At 41.4% G+C, this 19312-nt stretch overlaps 1 protein-coding gene across 1 annotated transcript; it reads left to right on the top strand.

The window, feature by feature from the left end:
- Positions 1-15084: 15084 nt before the first annotated feature.
- On the top strand, positions 15085-18576 carry irx2a (iroquois homeobox 2a). The gene is made up of 3 exons (XM_076081473.1): positions 15085-15324; positions 16531-16936; positions 17711-18576. The coding sequence occupies exons 1-3, from the start codon at positions 15085-15087 to the stop codon at positions 18574-18576; spliced, it is 1512 nt and encodes a 503-aa protein (XP_075937588.1).
- The last annotated feature ends 736 nt before the right edge of the window (positions 18577-19312 follow it).

Raw genomic sequence — 19312 nt, forward strand, 5'->3', positions numbered from 1 at the left:
GCTCTATCCACTCACATAAAACACAAGTTGGGCATAGCAAAGACAAAGAGCTTGTCTCCTTCAAGCATGAAGGAAGACAGACAGAGAATATGTAACCATCCTTAAGTAATTTTGTTTACTGGCCCTGGCTCCTGTGCACTCGGGGTAAAGTCTCAAGGCACTCGCCCATCTATTGAACAAAACTCAGCAAATTGGTACCTCAGGTTTATTTCTCTTTGAGCTCTCTCACCTGGGAGTCGGGGGAAGAATTGCCTTGTAGGCCTGAACTGCAAACAGCTTCTCTCTGATCTGCTCCCTTCGCCCTCACACTATTTGAACTGTGTTTTCCCCTGGCATTCTGGGAACCGTTTGCTCTCTTTCTCTGTGTCGAGAAAGAAAGAGGCTGTGTTCTTCATACATTTTTTAAAGTCTGGTGTATGTTCCCTCATGCAAACCCAAACACACACAGACACACTTTCTCCTCTGCTCTCGTTGATGCTTTCAGGCCAGTTCTGTCAGTACCTGGACCTCAGCTTTTTTTTAAAGCAAGCGGTCCACCAACTTGCCCCAATTTGTTAACACGTTTGGACGACATGCGCGCATTAGTGTCGGTTCCCTGTAAATTCAGTGTTAAGAAATGCCAAGTACGTGTACAACACGGTGCTTTGATGAAGCTGTCAACGATCAATAATTCATCACAACTTTGCTTGGCTTTTCAGGCATCTCAATAACTTTCGAAGCAAACCAGAAAAGAATCAAATGAAAGCAGAAAGATCAGAAAAAAGAAACACACACGCACACACCGTGTTTATATTTAATGGCTTTTTGCTTTTGGAAATGGCACAACGCACTTGGTCAGCATGTTTAGACAGGACCAGAGGAAGGAAGGAGGATTGGAGACCGGAGAGGGAGGGGGAGAGTAGAAAACAACTTTGTACAAGCACCTCTGGTTTGTTCTCATTTTGTTATTTAGCTCCATAAAGAAAGAAAAAAAATGCTTTGGCCACCATCTTGTGGTATTTCCCGCTAATCCCCACAACCTCCTGCTCAGCGGCGGTGTGTGTGTGTGTGTGTGTGTGTGTGTGTGTGTGTGTGTTTGCATGTATATATGTGCACCTGCGCGTATGTTGGGGCTCTAGTTTCTAGTGTGTGTGTGGCCAAAATCTAAATCCATGCCAGGACAGCAATCCGGTCTGAAAACACAGCTCCTAATCCTTTAACCTTCAGAACAAGAAGAGAGGGAAAAACAGCTGAAGGGCCCAGCATGGTGAAGCAGAAGGAGAGAGAAAGACACCCAACTAAGACCCGACCAGACCAGACTAGGAGTCCCCCCCCCCCGTCCCCCCCCCCCCGCCCCTCTCCTTGAGGCAGGAAAATGGATTTCTATTTCTGGTGGCTTGATATCGCTGATCATGGTTCATAGCCCCTTTTCAGGGCCTGGAGTTAACATCGCGGGCTGATGTCAGGATGCGAACACTGATCAGAGCCAGGGAGATGGGTCCTGATGGCCTTCCAATCTGCCAAAGCTGTGATGGCTGCTTTGCTGATACCATCACAGTAAATTCTATCATTGTCACTCTCTGTTTCTATCCAGAAGCACTCAGAGTATGTGTTGGCACATCTTAGTGTGTGAGTTTGTGTGTATGGGCCTTTTTCCAGCTGTCCGTGACTGACAAGTTATCTGATGGCATTGTGCTCTGTGTTGTGTACTGTAGCTTAACCTCAATGATGCCTTTTCCACGAAAGCTTAAGGAGCTGAAAGAACAGGTGTGATCACTCACAAGAATATGAGGAATGCAATGTTGTAATGTATGGAGTTGTAGCTAATGATTTTGAAGAATTTATTTGCACAACTCGTATACTTTTAGCAGACTGAAACGATGACTGGCACACAAATCACAACTAATCATTTTATTTCCTTAGAAACCAAATGATGTTTGGTGATGTCTCATTAAGTTTAGTAAGCAGTAATCTTGTTATAATCCACCAGCCACAAACTTCATTTTTCACTGACATTATGGTCATGACATTTCTTTTAAATATTTGATAACTATTTTTGAGTTCTTACCTAAATTTAACCTTAGATTGCTCCATTTACATCTGTGCATATGGTGTAAACACACTGCGCTGTGTATCACAGATCAACCCTTCTATATCTCCAGGTGCAATTCTCCATAATTTTCCATGCTATTAGAACTCAAACCCGTCCTTTTAGCTGTATTCATATTTATTCTGAGTGATAATTCCTGACAATAAATAAATAAAATGTTCCTCCTACTCTTCTGTGTCTGTATAGCCCCCAGCATATTCCTGGGGCCTCAGTCTAGGAAGGGAAATACATAAACAAGAAAAGATCTGAAGAGACTTAGCCAGGGGCACTGCTGGATACCCACACACAGACACACACTCACACAAGGGCACTTACACACAAAACTTATCACACATGCACTGAGAGACGTCCACACGTCCTGCTTATGCATAGCAATAGCCCTATACACCATTCCAGCCGCGCCTCCACACACACACACACATACATTCATACACAGACCCACTTGATCGTTAATGGTCAGTGAGCCAAGTGTTTTAAGTAATCAGAGGCTCCTATGTTGAGTTTTGATTCTTCTCAAGACGAAAGGCATTGGCTTCGGAAGGCAGGTCGTGTTCTTTACAACCTTCTTTCATATTTCTTTCACAACTTCTGCCAAACTAGTGGATTAACTGCTTAGCCAGACTATTTTTTGTATTTGTTTACCATGCTATTCAATTATACATATAAGATGAGAGGTGAGTGTGTACAGGGTGGGAGTACAACATGGTTCTGGAGTGCAGCTGCTGGCTTTTTGATAAAGGTTGCTTGTTTTTTTACATCTCCTTAAAGTCTTTTTTCCCTGACAGATTCATATTAAAGCAGCCCAAAAGCTGCGAACAAACATACAGTAACATACAAACACTCAGGCAGGAGTCTAATGAGACCCCTAAAAAGTAAGTTCTCTCATAATATATATTTATATGCGTTATTTAATGAGCACACTCAGATTGTGACAACCCTTTTTGTGTAATTCATACTTTATATATGATTGTCTTCTGCAGTACAAAAATGCATGTAAATCACATTACTATCACAGAACTACATCCTTCTCCTTAAACCACAAAATGTGTAACTGTAAACCTGCGCACACTTGTCCCAGAAGACAGACATTAACATAGAGACATATTCATGAGCCTTCTTATTCTTCAGAAGTGGTGGTACCTTTATGTTCCCGAGAGCAGCAGCGGATGGAAACAGATGACATACCATGGAAAAAAAACAACACACAAAAACTAACTTTAAACTTCTTCAGTGATGAAAAAAAAGCTATGGATATCGGGTGGTAATCTGGACCAAAATCTAGTTCAATTATGTATGGTCCAACAAACTATGAGCAAAGAGAGCATTTACTTTTGGTGTGTTTGTCAGTACAGAAAAAAAAGGTTCTCCTTTGACTTAAGGATATTTCTATCCTATAAATTAACATATTTACTTATAGTTTGTGCAGTGTTGACTTTGAAGTATAATTCACCATCAAAACCATATAAACATCTTGTTCCTTCTCTTGGTGCAGGGCGCTGTTCCATACAGTGCATTACATTTCCAGTGGCAGGCAGTTTCCTTCATCCTCCGTACCATTAAGGCCATCAATGTTGACAGGATCAATACCTGTGTTTTGGCCCCAGTGCCCCTGGAAGAGATAGCATGTCACTGCTGACAGACAAATATCAGCGCTTGGCCCTGTGACGGAGGGGAAATCACTGTACTGTTCCGTTAAGATCATCCAACATGGTATTGATTTGCCCTGTGCTAATCATACATCAGAGCTGAATAAATGGCTCAAAGGCAAACGTCCCATTGTTCACGATTGGGAGATGTAATAAAAAAGAGACACATTTCTTTTATTGCTCGTAACTCGGGGCTAGTCATATAATCGTGCCTTGATGGGAAAAGGCCTGGTTAGATCGAGGCCCGTCAAAGTGTTGTCGGTACTTTTTAATGATGACCCCATTGACTGAGGCAAGTCCTGATTACAGTGTGTGTAGGTGTGTGTGTGTGTGTGTCTTCGTGTATTGTGGTGGTTGTAAAATGGCAGAAAAAAAACAACACCAAAAATATATCTACAGAATACAATACAAATCAAGGCTGCTTTTTATTTTTGTGGGGTGGTAATGCTTTGGTAATTACAATAGACTTGGCTGTGCTCACATCAGATGCAATGAGATCCACATTAGAGTGACCCTTATTGGCCCCAATGGCTTTGTTACCTATTCCAAGCTTAAATTAAAAATGTTAACAAATGTGCCACTTATTGGAAAATCCAACAGTCTTACTGACTTCTGTTACAGATAATAAAACATACAGAGTTGTGGTTCGGACTTAAGAGGATTGTAATCCCACAGCCCTTTGTTCACTCCAGTCAAGGCCTTGCAACAAGGAAATGCTGCCAGTTGGGCACCAGTCATTTCTCATTTGTGATGTTGGCAACAAGCAATTCCATCTCGAAGACAGCTATCAGGAATACTTTCAGAACTAGCCAATGTCAAAACTTCTGATGAGCCTCTGAGGCTAGAACTGCTCCAAGATACACTGATTTGACTTCAAACTTAGCATTTGCTTGTGTTTCATTGTTTTATCCACACTGGATCTTAGTCAATAAGTTACAATCCACTGAGCAAAATCAAAATAGGAAAGGACAACAAACATTCCAAATCCATATTTACTTTTCTGTAAAATCAGTTATTAAAACCTTCAAGCTATTTCCAAAGCAATAGTCCAATAAATCTACCCTACCGCCAACCGCTTTGAGTGCAGCTGAGTGTGTTGAAAGCTATATGGCATGTTAAAGGTTAGAAATAAATCTGTTGCTATGTGGAGAAGGTGCAATAATTATTTGAGAAGCTGCAGTTCTTGATCTCCTGTCTCCTTCCATCTTTTTCTGAGTACTCTGTTATCTTCACTATTCCATCAAAAACCACACTGATAACAGACTGGAGAACTCAATTGACCTTGACTGAGTGTAGGGGAGTAGACACTTGTAGTACTGAGGAGGAGAGGGCGAAGGAAACCATCTTTCTGACTGGCTGTCTGACAATCCGTTTTCACAAATTTAAAATATAAAACCCCTCTTGACAGGACAACGCCATTTGACTGTCCAACAACATTATAAATAACTGCTGAAAAACGAATCAGTTGTATGATGTGATGCTTAAGGTTTGGTTAGGTTTGGGAAGAAAATCACCTTGGTTAGCGGTAGGGAACGATCATGATTTGGCATAAGATAAGTAAATTGATATGGTAAAGGAAAGTACTTGCTTTAGGTTAGGGGACCTTCGTCATCATGGTTACAACTATAAACCTTTGGTTAAGGTTATGGAAAAATTGTAGTCATGTGTAATACAAAAAATCAAAGTTGGCTGCCAGTTGGAAACGATAAATAAACATTGGTCTCCTGTGTTAAAGGTTAATGTTTTATTGTGGTTTTAGGGCAATGTTGACTCGTTAACTGATGATGTCGTTCTTCTTGGCAAGACAGTCTTGTTTGGTCATATGAGACAGGTAAGTATATGAAATTGTGTGTTCTATATCTTTATGCATTATGTAGCGTACTTCTCTAAGCTGAAATGCATTATCAAGCTAACATTTTGCCAGTAAAGAAACCTGATGGCACTCCTGTTAAAACACATAATAAAATCCCTCAAAGGTTGTCGAAAACAATACGATTATTAGACAAGGGAGATTACTTTTACGACAACCTGTTAATAAACCAGCTTCAGCGGTGACCGACTGCTTACTGAGCAAGGAGAGAGAGAGATGACCCAAACAGAAGCTGGCAACTGTCAATACAGCGGGAAAGTGCCAAATGCACAAGAAAAATCACAAACCTTCAGCCTGCCACATACAATAATGATTCTCCTCTGACAAAAACTGCTGACCAATAAATTATTCATATGCATGCGATGAATAAATAAAATAAACAGGCCCCGCACTCAGTCTACAAATCTAGGAAGTATTTGCCCATTTAATCATCAAATTTTAACAGAAGCTGCAACACATTGCATAAGCACGGCAGGACTCCTGGGACAGTTGTAAACTTGACCAACTGCCAATAAGTGGTTGTGCTTAATTTTCAAGAGCCATTTGCTTCCTATCTGATTCCTTTCCCACAGTATAAAACCTGTCTCTCTCCCTTGGTCCCTTGATAGTTAACTTGGTTTTCTTTTGTACAGCACAAATGCACATCCATTTCTAATTAGCAACAGACAGAATCTACCACGACTACACAAAATATTTTACAGTAGTAATATCTTTTTTTCTACCTATACTGTTGGTATGTCAATAGTTCCAGTGAACCACTGCTAAATGAATTTAACGCCACACATGCCTTGCAGCACAGTTCCTAATGGTTTTCTTCTCCACATGTAAATGACCTCCTGTCCTGGATCTTTGATTGCAGATCAATGACTGTTTACTTTATTTCAACATTCAGCACCAGTGAACCACAACGCCACTGGGGCAAATGTTGAACAGAGAATTTACAGGTTTGCTATCGAGCACTTTGAAACAATAAAGCTGCTAGTGAGCTATTAAACAAACGAGAGAATAAAGTGGCTGCTGTGGACCGAGATTAACACGATAGATACAACGTGGAAGGGTGTAATTATTCTTTACTGACACAAACGTTTAGCCCCCAGAGCGGAACAGTGTTTACCACAAATACCGCCACCACGCTTGACCTAATCATGGGCTGAGATTTACCTGACTGCATTTGAAATGTGTTAAAGCTGATTTGTGTGTTGGAGCTGATAGTTTCTAGCAATCAGCACATTGTGTATCCTGACTTGCTGCTGCATTTGATATCACAAATAACTGCCAGACAATTATATGTACTCTTTTATTGTTTGAAACATAGTCAAAATTAACTTCCACATGAACAATTGTTAATAACTTTCACATTGGCATGAGACATATTATATACAAATAACAATATACAAAGGTTGAACATTATAAGAGCATTTGGCTGATTTTGGTTGATCTGATTTGATCTTGTTAGTTTTTTCACATTAAATCATATTATCCTTTCACAATGTCAGTGTTTGCTTTTGTTTTCTGCGTTTTGTTTTTCACACAACATACAGTAGCATGTAAATGTTCAGCAACTTCTCATCAGCACACTGTGGATTTGCCACTGTGGATGGAATTTATCTTTCTGTATAATTGTTAAAGCACTGAGAGCTACAACAACCAACGTGAAATTATCTGTGTGTGAAACTTGACCGCACTTGATTCTAATTTTTGTTGCCAGAAGTAATTGTATTGACTTTTAAACATGTTCTTCCTGGTTGTGGGGACAGGAGACAGAGAAGACATATCTGAAAAATTGCAGTTTCCGAAACAAAAGTTTAATGTTCTGCGTATAATCAGAGTAACCACAAAGGATGTAACGATAAATAATTGCAAGTGTATAATTGCATGGTGAGGGAAGCGTATACATCAACATGCATCCAGACCAGCAGGGACAATAGAGGACGGACTTAGCCGTTACTGCCAACTCCTGACTGTAGAAATATGGCAATCTCTATATTGTCCTGCCAATGTATTAAAGCCATGAGCTGCATTCCAGGTCTTGATTATGTGTGTGATTTTTCTGTTTTTGTGTATGTATTTGGTATGTGTGTATGCGCTTCCATCCATACGCCTGACCAGTGATGTGCACGCACGTGAGTGTGTGTTGCACATTTTACGAGGCTGGCATACGTGTGTGCACGCACTGATGTGTGTGTGTGTAGGTGAGTGTACACGTGTGTGTGTGTGTGTGCGTGCATGTACATGCGTGTGCTCTTGCTGGCATGTCAGCTGATGTCCCCAGTAATCCAGCAGTGGGCCTGTTGTGGATTAGTAGCAGGCTCCAGGGGATGGGAATCCCATTCCCGTTTACAGCTCTCCCTGGCAGGAAGAAAGGCAAGGATGCCTTCTCTCTACTGCCTTCACACCGGTTGGAGCCTGAAGGTGTGTATGTGTGTCTGTGCATGTTGTTGGGATGATGTGTATATGTGGATGTCAAAGGGAAGCTGGCGAGTGTGTATTATATGTATAATGTTTAACATTAAATTCAGCTTTCTCCCTGTCTCCCATTCTTGCTTCTGAAAAAGCATTAATTAATTGGATTTCCTGGTTAATTGTGTCACCTTTTCTATTAGACGATGCGTGACCATTTAAAACAGAGGGCACAAGTGTTTTATGTGATGTAGCTTTTGTGCATTTTTACTCTATATAAAATTGCTTGATACTCAATGACGTGTATTATCCCCCTAATAAACAAAACATTCAGAATAATAGTTTTTCTTTTATTACTTATTATTTGCTATTATTTAGTGCATTGTTGCTACAGTCACGTAAAGTATTTGTTTCTCCCCATTCTTGCTCATTGTTAAATTGAAAAAAAATGTTGAAATGCCTGCTCCTTTCATGGGGGAGGAAAAAAAGACTGCCGTATCAGTTTGGCCTCGTCCAGAGATATTCTTTGTAAGAACACGCTGTAGATTTGTGGTGGCATTTCTATCGCATCTTGTGAAGACACACACAGACACACGGGCCATTACGTGACAACAACATGAAATTTCATCACGATAGGATTTGTTTTGAAGTCACTCGAACACCATCCAACACAAGAGCTGACCTCTTGAACCTTGAGATACAGCCTTACCTTCTCCCAGTGACAATTTAAATGCCACCTTTCTTCCACTCGCAGAGAAAGAGAAAAACATTATTTTCTTTTTTTTTGTGGCTTGGACTCGAGGCAACTCGATAGCACAACAAAAGAGCTGTGGTGGCAAGTCCCCATGCAGACATTATATGTCAGCATCACCGTCATACTGTTAGCTTGTCCCAACTGTACAAAGCCGTCCTCATTCAGGGCACCTAACCAAGGTCAGCCTGGATTAGCCGCTAGTAACCCTATCAGGTCCAGCACAATGATTACAAAGCCCAGTGACACTGGCTGTCAGCAGACTCTTTCTAGGCAACCCTATCTGCCCGACCCTTGGCTACAGAGCCACCGGAGAGGGTTAGTCCATTTCAAATTGTTCCCCCTTTGTGTCTCCCTTTATTTCCCCCCTTTGATTTTCGGTGACTCGTTTGGTTCATCAATCAGCCTGTCTGGATGTGTGTGTGTGTGTTTGAAACCCATGCTGCACATAATTCCTGTAATTTGTGGATTTTTTTTCTCTTCTTCTTCCCCTTCCACATAGCCCATTATTTGTGCCTGTTACTTCTGAAGCCAACAGCCATCCCACCTAAATCCCCCCCCCCCCTCCACCCTGTAGATGAATGAGCCCTGTAGCTGTATGCTATACACCAAATGATTTGTTCTCAAACAAACATATGTAGAATTATAATAGTGATCATAGTTTTTAGGCTAATAGTCCTGGCTTCCTCATCTTTGAACTCAATGTAACACTTCATGACACATAGTGTGTACTTTGTTAAAAAAAGAAACTGTAATGTTTATAGTTTTCAAGACAGCACTTGACAAAGACGTTTTCCAACCATGAGCTGGGAAGCAGGCACACCGTTCTCCTTGTCTTACCAATTCAGACAACATGTCAGAACAAAGCAACTTAAAGACTTGAGTTTCACTTACAAGTGTGGTTCTTGTTTTCCTGCTTTTTTCAAGAGGAATTACACTTCAAGCCCATCGGTTTACTGCTTCACTTTCCTCCCCGAGAACTGTTTTCCTCAACATCCATGTCAGTTAGCAGCATGTTAAACAAATCACATCTAAAGACAGAGCTGCCTTGTGATTTTGGTTACAAAAAAAACGATGATAAACAAGTACAACAGCAACAGTGCTAGCAGCATCACATATTCAAGGCAACGAGGCAACCGATGTTCTCCACTTCAGCACATCAGAGGCGTCCCTGCATCAGTCGCCCTAAAGGTACCCGTTTACAAAGTGATAGGGCTTAGGGTTTTTAACTCGGGGCGAGAAGCTGATTTGAAACCCCCTCTGCTGCCAAGCACATGGACGGCTGCTGATTAGAAGAGGGTTGGCAGCAGTGGGCAGATGCCAGGCGGGGAGAAAGATGACGGCCTGTCGCCAGTCTGCCACCCAACCCCTTACCTCCCCCAGCTGCCCCCTCCCCTACTGACCCTCCCCCATTGTACAAAAAAAAGACCAAAGACATTTCAGCGACAAACCCGAATGGGGGATGGGATGAATTATAGTAGTGCTTTGTATCAAAATGCATTAAATGTGACTCTGTTGTGATGATGGACATGCAAAGACATAAAACATTGACTTTTTTTTTTTACATATCTCAGTTGTTTTGATCATATGAAGCTGACAATAAGTCTGCATAACTGACTTAGTTGCACAATTGAAGATCACAATGCAGTTTTTTCTTATTCCATCTTCACGCCCCCGCACAAACATAACACTTTGTGCAAGTTTGGGAGACTGAACATTCCTTCATCAACCCACAGAGGATAAAACATTTTGAGCTTTGTTGGGTGTTTCAAAATCAAGAGAGTAAATAGTCATGTGGAGAATAATATGTGTTGTTCTCGACTGATGCAAAATTGGGACTTTGTCCATCTAAGATGAATACACCTCACTCAATATAAAACCATAGGATGAGTTCAAAGTTAAGACCAAAAGGTGGAAAAACTCAATGCATTGTTCTAATGAGTGTCAACAGCGTGGAGGCAATGGTCACTGTGAACAATAGTCCGGCTCCGTCAGGCTTTAATCATACTGCTATATTCCTGACCGTATTGATTTCAGACCAGCTCAATATGACTACATAACTAGTCCATTTATCTGCTACGCTGCTGCGCTGTTAGTCATGCACCTACAGCCGTGCGTAGTTAGAGTGTTAGACACACACACACACACATGCATTTACACTTTTACCCAGCTCCACCCCACATTGCCCCCAAATGCACTCACATAGTTAAAACACAAACCAATGCAAGTCATGGAAGTTGATGGAAGGCAAAAGGGCCGCAACAGCTGCACTGCAGAGCTTCAAACCTCAAACGCGTATGGAAAATGTGAAATCAATATTTATTTAGTCATATGTGTAATAAACAAAGGGCATGACATCAAAGCTATATCCTTTGGCTATTCAATTCAACTTCTGGCAATTTGCTGTACCTTAAAGGGTAAGCAGTTAGCAATCATCAGCCAATCTAATACAAGCAACTCTGCCAGTTTGATATTATTCAGTGGTAAATTCTGTTGGGAAAAAAATAAATGAGAAATCAATATCTGTTTCCTTCATTCATGAAGGGTGACATTTTTCATAAAACGACTGTTATGGAGTTATATGGAGTTAGCAGAGGTAGAAAAAGTTCTTTATCCATTGATAGTCAGATGTATTTACAGTATGAGATCAATTAATTACAGGTGTGTCTGATTTATTTTCCTTTTAGCAAATATTTAAAGCTAAATAATTTGAGGAAACTTCTTCTAACTGTGACATTAAAAACAAAATGAATAGCAAAACTTGTTTGTCTTTTAATATTGCACTTTTATTAACGTATACGTATTAAAGTAAAAATGCAGCTCCTCCTAGACATTCAAGCTAATTTTGAATATTATGTCAGTAAAACAAGCACAAACTTTATTTTTCATCCATGTTAATACCTTATTACCACTCACCTCAACATCATCAACAAAAGTGTCATACCGTATTCATACACAGTGTTGAGAGTGACCACAGATAATTTGTATTAGTCTAAAGTGGCGATAAGGTCATGCAAGACGGGGTATCATGACCCTACGTCTTCTTACTTGTCTGCCTCTCTGTCTGTCTGACCTGATGCTTTTCTGTCTTGCTTCATCCGCTTGCCTTACTGTCTCTATACTCTCGATACTGTCTTCATCTGTCTGTCTCTCTGTCTGCCTTGTCTTTCTGCCTGCCTGTCTGTCAATCCCCTCTCCCTCCCATCTCCTATATCTCCTATATCTCCATCAGCCTGGGACTAAAATATCTTAGGAGCTCCAGCCTGTCTGAAACTGAGACCTGGAATGCACTACTGCGGAGTTCAACACACACACACACACACACACACACACACACACACACACACACACACACACACACACACACACAAACACACACCACAGTTATACACCTTAACAGACCGACAGGTGCACTTTCACACTGACAAAATGCATATGTGCACTTAGAAATTTACATGCACACTCATATAGATGTACCATTATATACACTTACACACAGGCAAGTGATAAAAAAGGTATCTGTGCATATACACGCACACACACACACACACACACCTACACACACTCACCGTGATGGTACAGCACTGATGTCTAGCCTATGGTCTGTGTGTAGAGGAGACAGTGCCCCCTGGTGTGGGCCAAACGGTACTCCCAGTCAGCCACATATTGACCCGATGTTAGGAGCACTCTAATTTACTCTTCTGGGATTGATTAGTCCTGTCTGAAACAGTGAAACCACCTATATCTTCCTGAAAAATATACAAACCATTTCCTGAATGGAAGTCAGACTATTAAAAATAATAGAGGGTACAATATATGATCAGTCTCTCCAAAAACATGTACAACTTACTTAGGCTGTTTACACTGCAGTGAATGATCATTCACATAGCCCTGCATATTGAAGGCTAACTGACCTTTATACTGCTTCATCCTTGTGATGATGGTGTTCACTAGGTACTAAACTGACTTGAGTACACTGTCCAGTTCGGGAATATGGATACACCAGTACCACAGCTTCTAATAAAAAGTGTTAACTATGCCAAGCTTTCACAAATGCAATCAGAAATTAGAAATTAATTTGCTCTTGTATATAAACATTGCTGTGACCAAAAAGGTAAGTTAATTTCCTTTAACGTTAATCTCTCAGGAACCAGACTGTTTTTACAATCGTATCATATGTACTACAACTGATGTGATTGTTAGGCTTATGTATTTGACACTAGTCTCAGAAAAGGTACTTTTATGGTTGATATAATGTGCCAATTAAATATGTATTTGCAAAATAAAGATAGCAGTTGGATTGAAAAAAAAACAGTATCAACAGATATTTTTTTTAAATATGGTTTATTTCACTCATGGGTGCTTAGGTGTGTACTTAAAAAAATACTGCAATTCCTGACATGGTCTACACTGTACTTACACACATTCATTATGTTGTGATAACAACACGTGCTATTACACATCATGTAATAGTCATAACACTGCCATGTCTCCTTTCTCTTCAATAGTCTAAATGGAAAAATTGCATCGGTATGTCTGCAATTATGGACATTATGGGATATTGTGTATTATGAATCAAAACTGAAATATATTAAGATTACTTTTTGGCCTCCTTTTTGTGTTACAACACATGTATGTATTAAGGTGTAATAAATAAATGAGTCAGTCCTGCTAACAGGCGAGCTGTATTGCACCTATTTAAATTGTGCTGTTGCTGTTTACAACACTGTCAGACCACACTGCAGTAGAGGAACAAGTACCTGATAGATGAACACATTCATTCCGATGAATACTGATGAGGAAGACTGCTAGGCCACTCTTCTTCCCAGTAGTTGCCACCTTGACTGCTCGTTCCAAAACCGCTGTCACAGTTTCAGGTTTCCACCATGCTGTGCTGTATCGCTTGTCTCCAACAGAGGTCATTAAGCCTGTAATCACAGTAATAAAGGACAAGGCTATGCCCTGTTTTGCATGCAGTCCAAACGTGCGTTCAAATACACACAACGGTGTAGACAAGTGAGTGCCCAAACACACTGAGTGCATGAGCAAAAGCTGTCAAACTTGTCTAATACAATTGCGCACAGGGACGGTGCTGATTGTTACTTGGTGTCTGTATAGACTAGAGGAGAGGATGTCCCTCATACAACAACAATCACCACCATCAGCTTCATTATTCCTAATGAATGTCATTGTAATAATAAGGGATGAGTGTATTTGAGGTGTGCTAAGTGGTAGAAATTAAGGAGCCGGGTACGCCTCCCGCAGACCAGAGCGCGCACTTCCTGACGAGCGCGCACACGTATCGGTGCTCGCACACATGGATGTGTCCGCGTCTGATCGTTGGATTTACGAAATAGCCAGCTGCAAGCGGAGAGCACTGGTCATGTTACTCTCTCTCTCTCTCTCTCTCTCTCTCTCTCTCTCTCTCTCTCTCTCTCTCTCTCTCTCTCTCTCTCTCTCTCTCTCTCTCTCTCTCTCTCTCTCTCTCGCACAGTTGTAACGCAGTAACAGTTGTGTGTGCACAGGTGTGGCAGTTTTGATCACACAGATGCTGTGTGCCACACTCAACCCGACCTTAAACCAAACAAAATTGATAACCCAACGGCACAAAAATGATGATTAAAACAGCCGAACTAATTGTGTTCTTCTCTTTCTCTCCCTGTCAGACTGATGCTGCAAATATAACAAGCAATGCACTGTTTTGGATTTGAATTGCCATTATGGAATTAAAGAGAAAACATTCGAAAAGACTTCATTTTAAATTATGATACAAATCATCTGTGCGGTGAATTTCCCTGTAACAATTGACAAAAACAGCAGATTATTATTCTCTAGAGAAATTGTTCTTAAAATCACGTTAAACTAAACGACTCTCGTTAGATGTCTGGTCCCTACTTTTTGCAGTGTGGAGTCTTGGTTTTGTTCCGAGGCTCCATATCTATATGGCAGAAAGGGGGCGGGGATGGGATATTCAGATGAGCCGGAGTGACAGGTCCAGTTTCCCCCAATGCTCTGTGTGTCTGAAACTCCACTGGCTCCTTCCCTCCTAACTCCTCACTTCATAGTGCTGCGTACTAAAAACATCGGACGCTAGGGGATCAAGACGCATGCCACATTGCCTCTATGTGGGCACTTTAACAGATCTTTCGGGGGTTTTTTTTCCCAGTAAGGGGGCTGTGGAGGGAGGACTTTTGTATTTCCATTGTCTGATGACTGTTTGCATGGCTGCTTATTGAGTTGATTGTTTATTATTTTGGCTGCTGTTGATCGCCGCCCTGCGCGTTTTTTCCTCCCGTTTTGGAATCGGCGACCTATCCCGCGCTCACCAATGTCCTATCCTCAGGGTTACCTCTACCAGCCCCCGGGCTCGCTGGCTCTTTACTCGTGTCCGGCTTACGGGGCCTCGGCTCTGGCTGCCCCGCGGAGTGAAGACTTGGCGAGGTCGTCCTCCGGCTCAGCCTTCAGTCCTTACCCTGGATCGGCTGCTTTCTCCGCCTCGGCTGGTGCAGGCTTCTCCAGTCCGCTGTCATACTCCACGGATCCAACTACGGGATTCCCATCCTACATGGTAAAATACATTTATGTACGATTCTGTATGATTAGGCTCAAAACCCGGAGAAATTGTCGGCGAGTTTAAGTCTGGAGCTGTCTTTTAGTTTAGCTGCCTTTCGCTGTCTTTCAAGGGTGATTACATTTGTACAGCTTTGCAATGTTTTTGTTATGATTCAATCACAAGTACATGCGGAACTTTTATTGGGTGCACGGTTGCTATATTTGAAAAATGTAGTGGCCTACTCGTCGGTTTCTTACTTTAAACCTCTTTGGCTTAAGTAGGATTTTTAAGCATGAGCTGCAAATTGTAATGGCTTGACCAACGCTAAACACTCACTGCGCAGCTAATTATGTAAAACCGAACACCAACTTAGATTTTTATTTGAGCCTTTAGCCTCTAAGCAGTTCATTTGTGTGCCATTGGAAATTAATATGACACAAGCTATTACTCTTCCTTCCACAGCAGTCATTAAAATCACCAATGGATGAAGTCGCTGACTTTATTCTGAGTTGAATAAACGGAATTTTAACATGAAAAGCAAGACGTGCAATGCTAATGTCACAGGGCACTTCAAGCGTTTTATGAAAGGTGCATAGCAAGTGATTTGCTAATGGGATTTGTAATGCTGCAAAGAGAAGATATGTTAACACATCGGGGCTGCCACCAAACAAAAAGCAGCCACTGCAGAAAATGATGAAGTTAATAGGCGATTAAAGACAATTGAAATGTCCTTTTTATTATCTTAACGGCTTTATTAACAGGAGCCATGTTGTTAGTTAATCTGATAATAATCTTAACCATTAGTTAACTATTAATGTGTGCTTCTCTGCGGCCTGCTTTTACGCACGGTGTGTTTTTTTTTTTACTTAACGAGTAGCTTTGATAAATTGTCAAAGCACAACATTAATTATTGATTGCTTGTTTATTTTTAACAATACACTGCTCGTCATTATCAAGCCCAGATGATTTATACTAATACAGGATAAGATCTGCCGGTGCATTTACACTACTCTCCAGCCCGTTTTAACCTGTTCCGACAGGTTCTAATAAACAAATGACTGTTCATTTATTTTGAATGTATTGCTCCGTTTTTTTTAAATTATTTTAAATTATGTAGGGTTGTTTTGTTAGTCATAAGCCACATTCATGACACATTTAAAATACAATAATATTTTAAACAACGCTGGAAAACACATGATGACTTTTTCAACTTTCCCCCAGAGCTCTCCGTATGACGCGCAAACGTCAGGCATGGCCGGGGCATTAAGTTACCACCCATACGGGAGTCCAGGGTACCCCTACCAACTCAACGACCCGGCATACCGCAAAAACGCCACCAGGGACGCCACGTCCACCCTAAAAGCTTGGCTGCAGGAACACAGGAAGAACCCGTACCCAACGAAAGGGGAGAAGATCATGCTGGCCATCATCACAAAGATGACCCTGACGCAGGTCTCCACCTGGTTCGCCAACGCTAGGCGGAGGCTCAAGAAGGAGAACAAGATGACATGGGCGCCAAGGAATAAGAGCGAAGATGAGGACGAGGAGGACGGGGACGGAGACAGGAAAGAAGTGGAGCGCTCTGAAAAAAATCTGGAGAACAGCGAGGCTTCAGCGGAGGATGAAGGTGGGGTATAATCTGGCGACCGAGCCAATGATCCATTTAACAATTCGGGGAACGATGGGTCTCAAAGGGAGGGAAGGGATGGATGCCCCTTTTATCTACTGCTTAAGTTGCTTAGTGCAAGAATACTGATTCAAATAAAACAAAAATAAGAATATGTAATTATCAAAAAAAAAAACATACAAATAATCTGGTTTGAATATATATTTTTATCTCTAAAATCTGGCTTCATGTATTGTTTTACCCGTGTTGATTTATAAATATATATATTTGAATGGAAACAAGGTTCTAAGACTAAATGACTAAGGTCAAGGTGAACGTTTTATTGTCTTTTACATGATTAATGGCAGGTCATTGGAAACGTACACATAACAATCCCCATGAGTGGCCTTAATGTTAATGTTATTATTCTGGTGTCATGTTTGTATAATTACGTAAAATACGGAAATAATTATTGGTGTCATATTAACTGCTTTTAATCGTAGCCTACTATTTAAACTGATATGACTAATAATATCGTACCCTGGTTGGTTGGAAAACAGCATTGATTGCTTTGACTACACATGTACAAGGAATATGGCACATCTACAACAAAATATTTGTATATATTTAGTTGAATTTCTCAGCTTCTGTAGGCTATTTGTTTTTACTTTCGAATATGGCTTATTATTATTGAATAGGGTATATATTTTCTCATATATATCCTTGGATTGTATATCTTTATCTAATTATTTACATATTCCAATCATTATTATTATATTTCCCCTCCTGTCTCAGGTATCAGCTTGCACGTCGACACTCTGACGGACCACTCCTGTTCGGCAGAGTCTGACGGGGAGAAGGTCAGCTGTCGCGTGGGGGAGCTGGGCTCTGACCGGGCCGGCGACGAGGACGGCGAGGACCAGAACCATGAAGCGCGAGCTCAGCTCTCACCCGTGTCCGTCACATCGTCGCCTCTGACGGGAGTAGAAGCTCCACTTCTCGGTCATCACCACCACCACCTCCAACAACTCCACCATCTCCACAGCCAGCGCGAGGATTTGGCCCGAAGCCTCATCAATAACAACATTAATACCAATAAATCGTCTTCCTGCCTTGATAGCAGACCCTCACCTCAGAACCCTACGGTCAAGCCCAAATTGTGGTCTCTGGCGGAAATTGCTACCTCGGACCATAAGCAGCATCATCAGCAACTGGGGCAGAATGGGCCACCAAATTGCCCCTCCTCCAGCGGTGGCCTCCTTACCCCCCCTACGTCTTCCACCACCTCCCCGGCTGCCAGTTCCCCCTCCCTCTACCCGGCCCCCTCCATCCTTGGAAGACCTATTTATTACACTTCTCCCTTTTATAGCAATTACACAAACTATGGCAACTTCAGCCCCCTGCAGGGCCAAGGGATCCTGCGGTATACTAATTCATCAGGAGTGAGTCTGGCTGCTGCCACTGCCGCCGCCGCCGCTGCTGCTGCTGCAAACGAGGGTCTGAGCTCCTCTCACCAGGCTCTGGAGGCTGGCACAAACCCCAAACACAGGCCAGACTCTCCCCTCGTTAAAATGAACCCAAACCACATTGTTGTTGTCGAGCAGCAGCAGCAACAACCGCATTTCAGACCCTCAAATTTAGAAGCAAAGAAAGGTACGTAATAACATGACGCGCTGAACAAAATGATAAGCATTTTGAAAATTAATTTAATCTGGTGTTGAATCTTGAGATTGTATTTTTTTCTTAAATGCGGAGGTAAAACGAGTCACTTGCTTGCAATGCAAATCAACTGGGTTTTCTTTTTGTCACTTTCATGTGTCTTAGTAGTCATACATGCAACAATTAACACTTCTTTCAAGCGACCTTGCATGAGACAGAAGTGGGATAATCTTCCACTATTTGCGGATTATCACTTGTTTTAAAATGACTACGATTTTAGGACTGATTATGGGACTAAGTTACTTATTGAAATTGATATTTTACAGCACCGTCAAAGCAAACGAACATGTAGGCCTATAATCCGTTGTCAGCGCAGTGCATTTTCTTGAATAATCAATTCATTATAATTTATATATATTCAATAGTACATGTATTTTGGTCTGTCATTAAATCATTAGGCATTGCATTAGAAAGCAGTAGCAGATATGTTATTAGACAAGTGTAGGTATAAACTGCAAACACATGTGCCTACACTTGCAGATAAAGACATTAACATACACCATGGAAGACAGGCCTCAAATCAACCTAACCACACACACTCACGCACACACGCGCGTGCACACACAGTGGCAGTTTGTGAATCCAATAAGTGGAGAAATGTTGCCATACCTTTGACCAGAAATCCTATTTTTTTATGTTTCCTCTGATGTGTGTGTGTGTGTGTGTGTGTGTGTGCGC

The sequence above is a fragment of the Anarhichas minor genome, unplaced genomic scaffold (genome assembly GCF_050575085.1).
Source record: "Anarhichas minor isolate MPS153535 unplaced genomic scaffold, ASM5057508v1 ptg000080l, whole genome shotgun sequence".
NCBI classification, from domain to species: domain Eukaryota; kingdom Metazoa; phylum Chordata; class Actinopteri; order Perciformes; family Anarhichadidae; genus Anarhichas; species Anarhichas minor.

What these genes read in the sequence shown, in the direction of transcription:
- irx2a (XM_076081473.1), top strand. Translation starts at nt 15,085, where the DNA reads ATGTCCTATCCTCAGGGTTACCTCTACCAGCCCCCGGGCTCGCTGGCT. An exon ending in CGGGATTCCCATCCTACATG is followed by an intron (nt 15,325 to 16,530) that starts GTAAAATACATT and finishes ACTTTCCCCCAG; the next exon opens with AGCTCTCCGTATGACGCGCA. An exon ending in GGCTTCAGCGGAGGATGAAG is followed by an intron (nt 16,937 to 17,710) that starts GTGGGGTATAAT and finishes CTCCTGTCTCAG; the next exon opens with GTATCAGCTTGCACGTCGAC.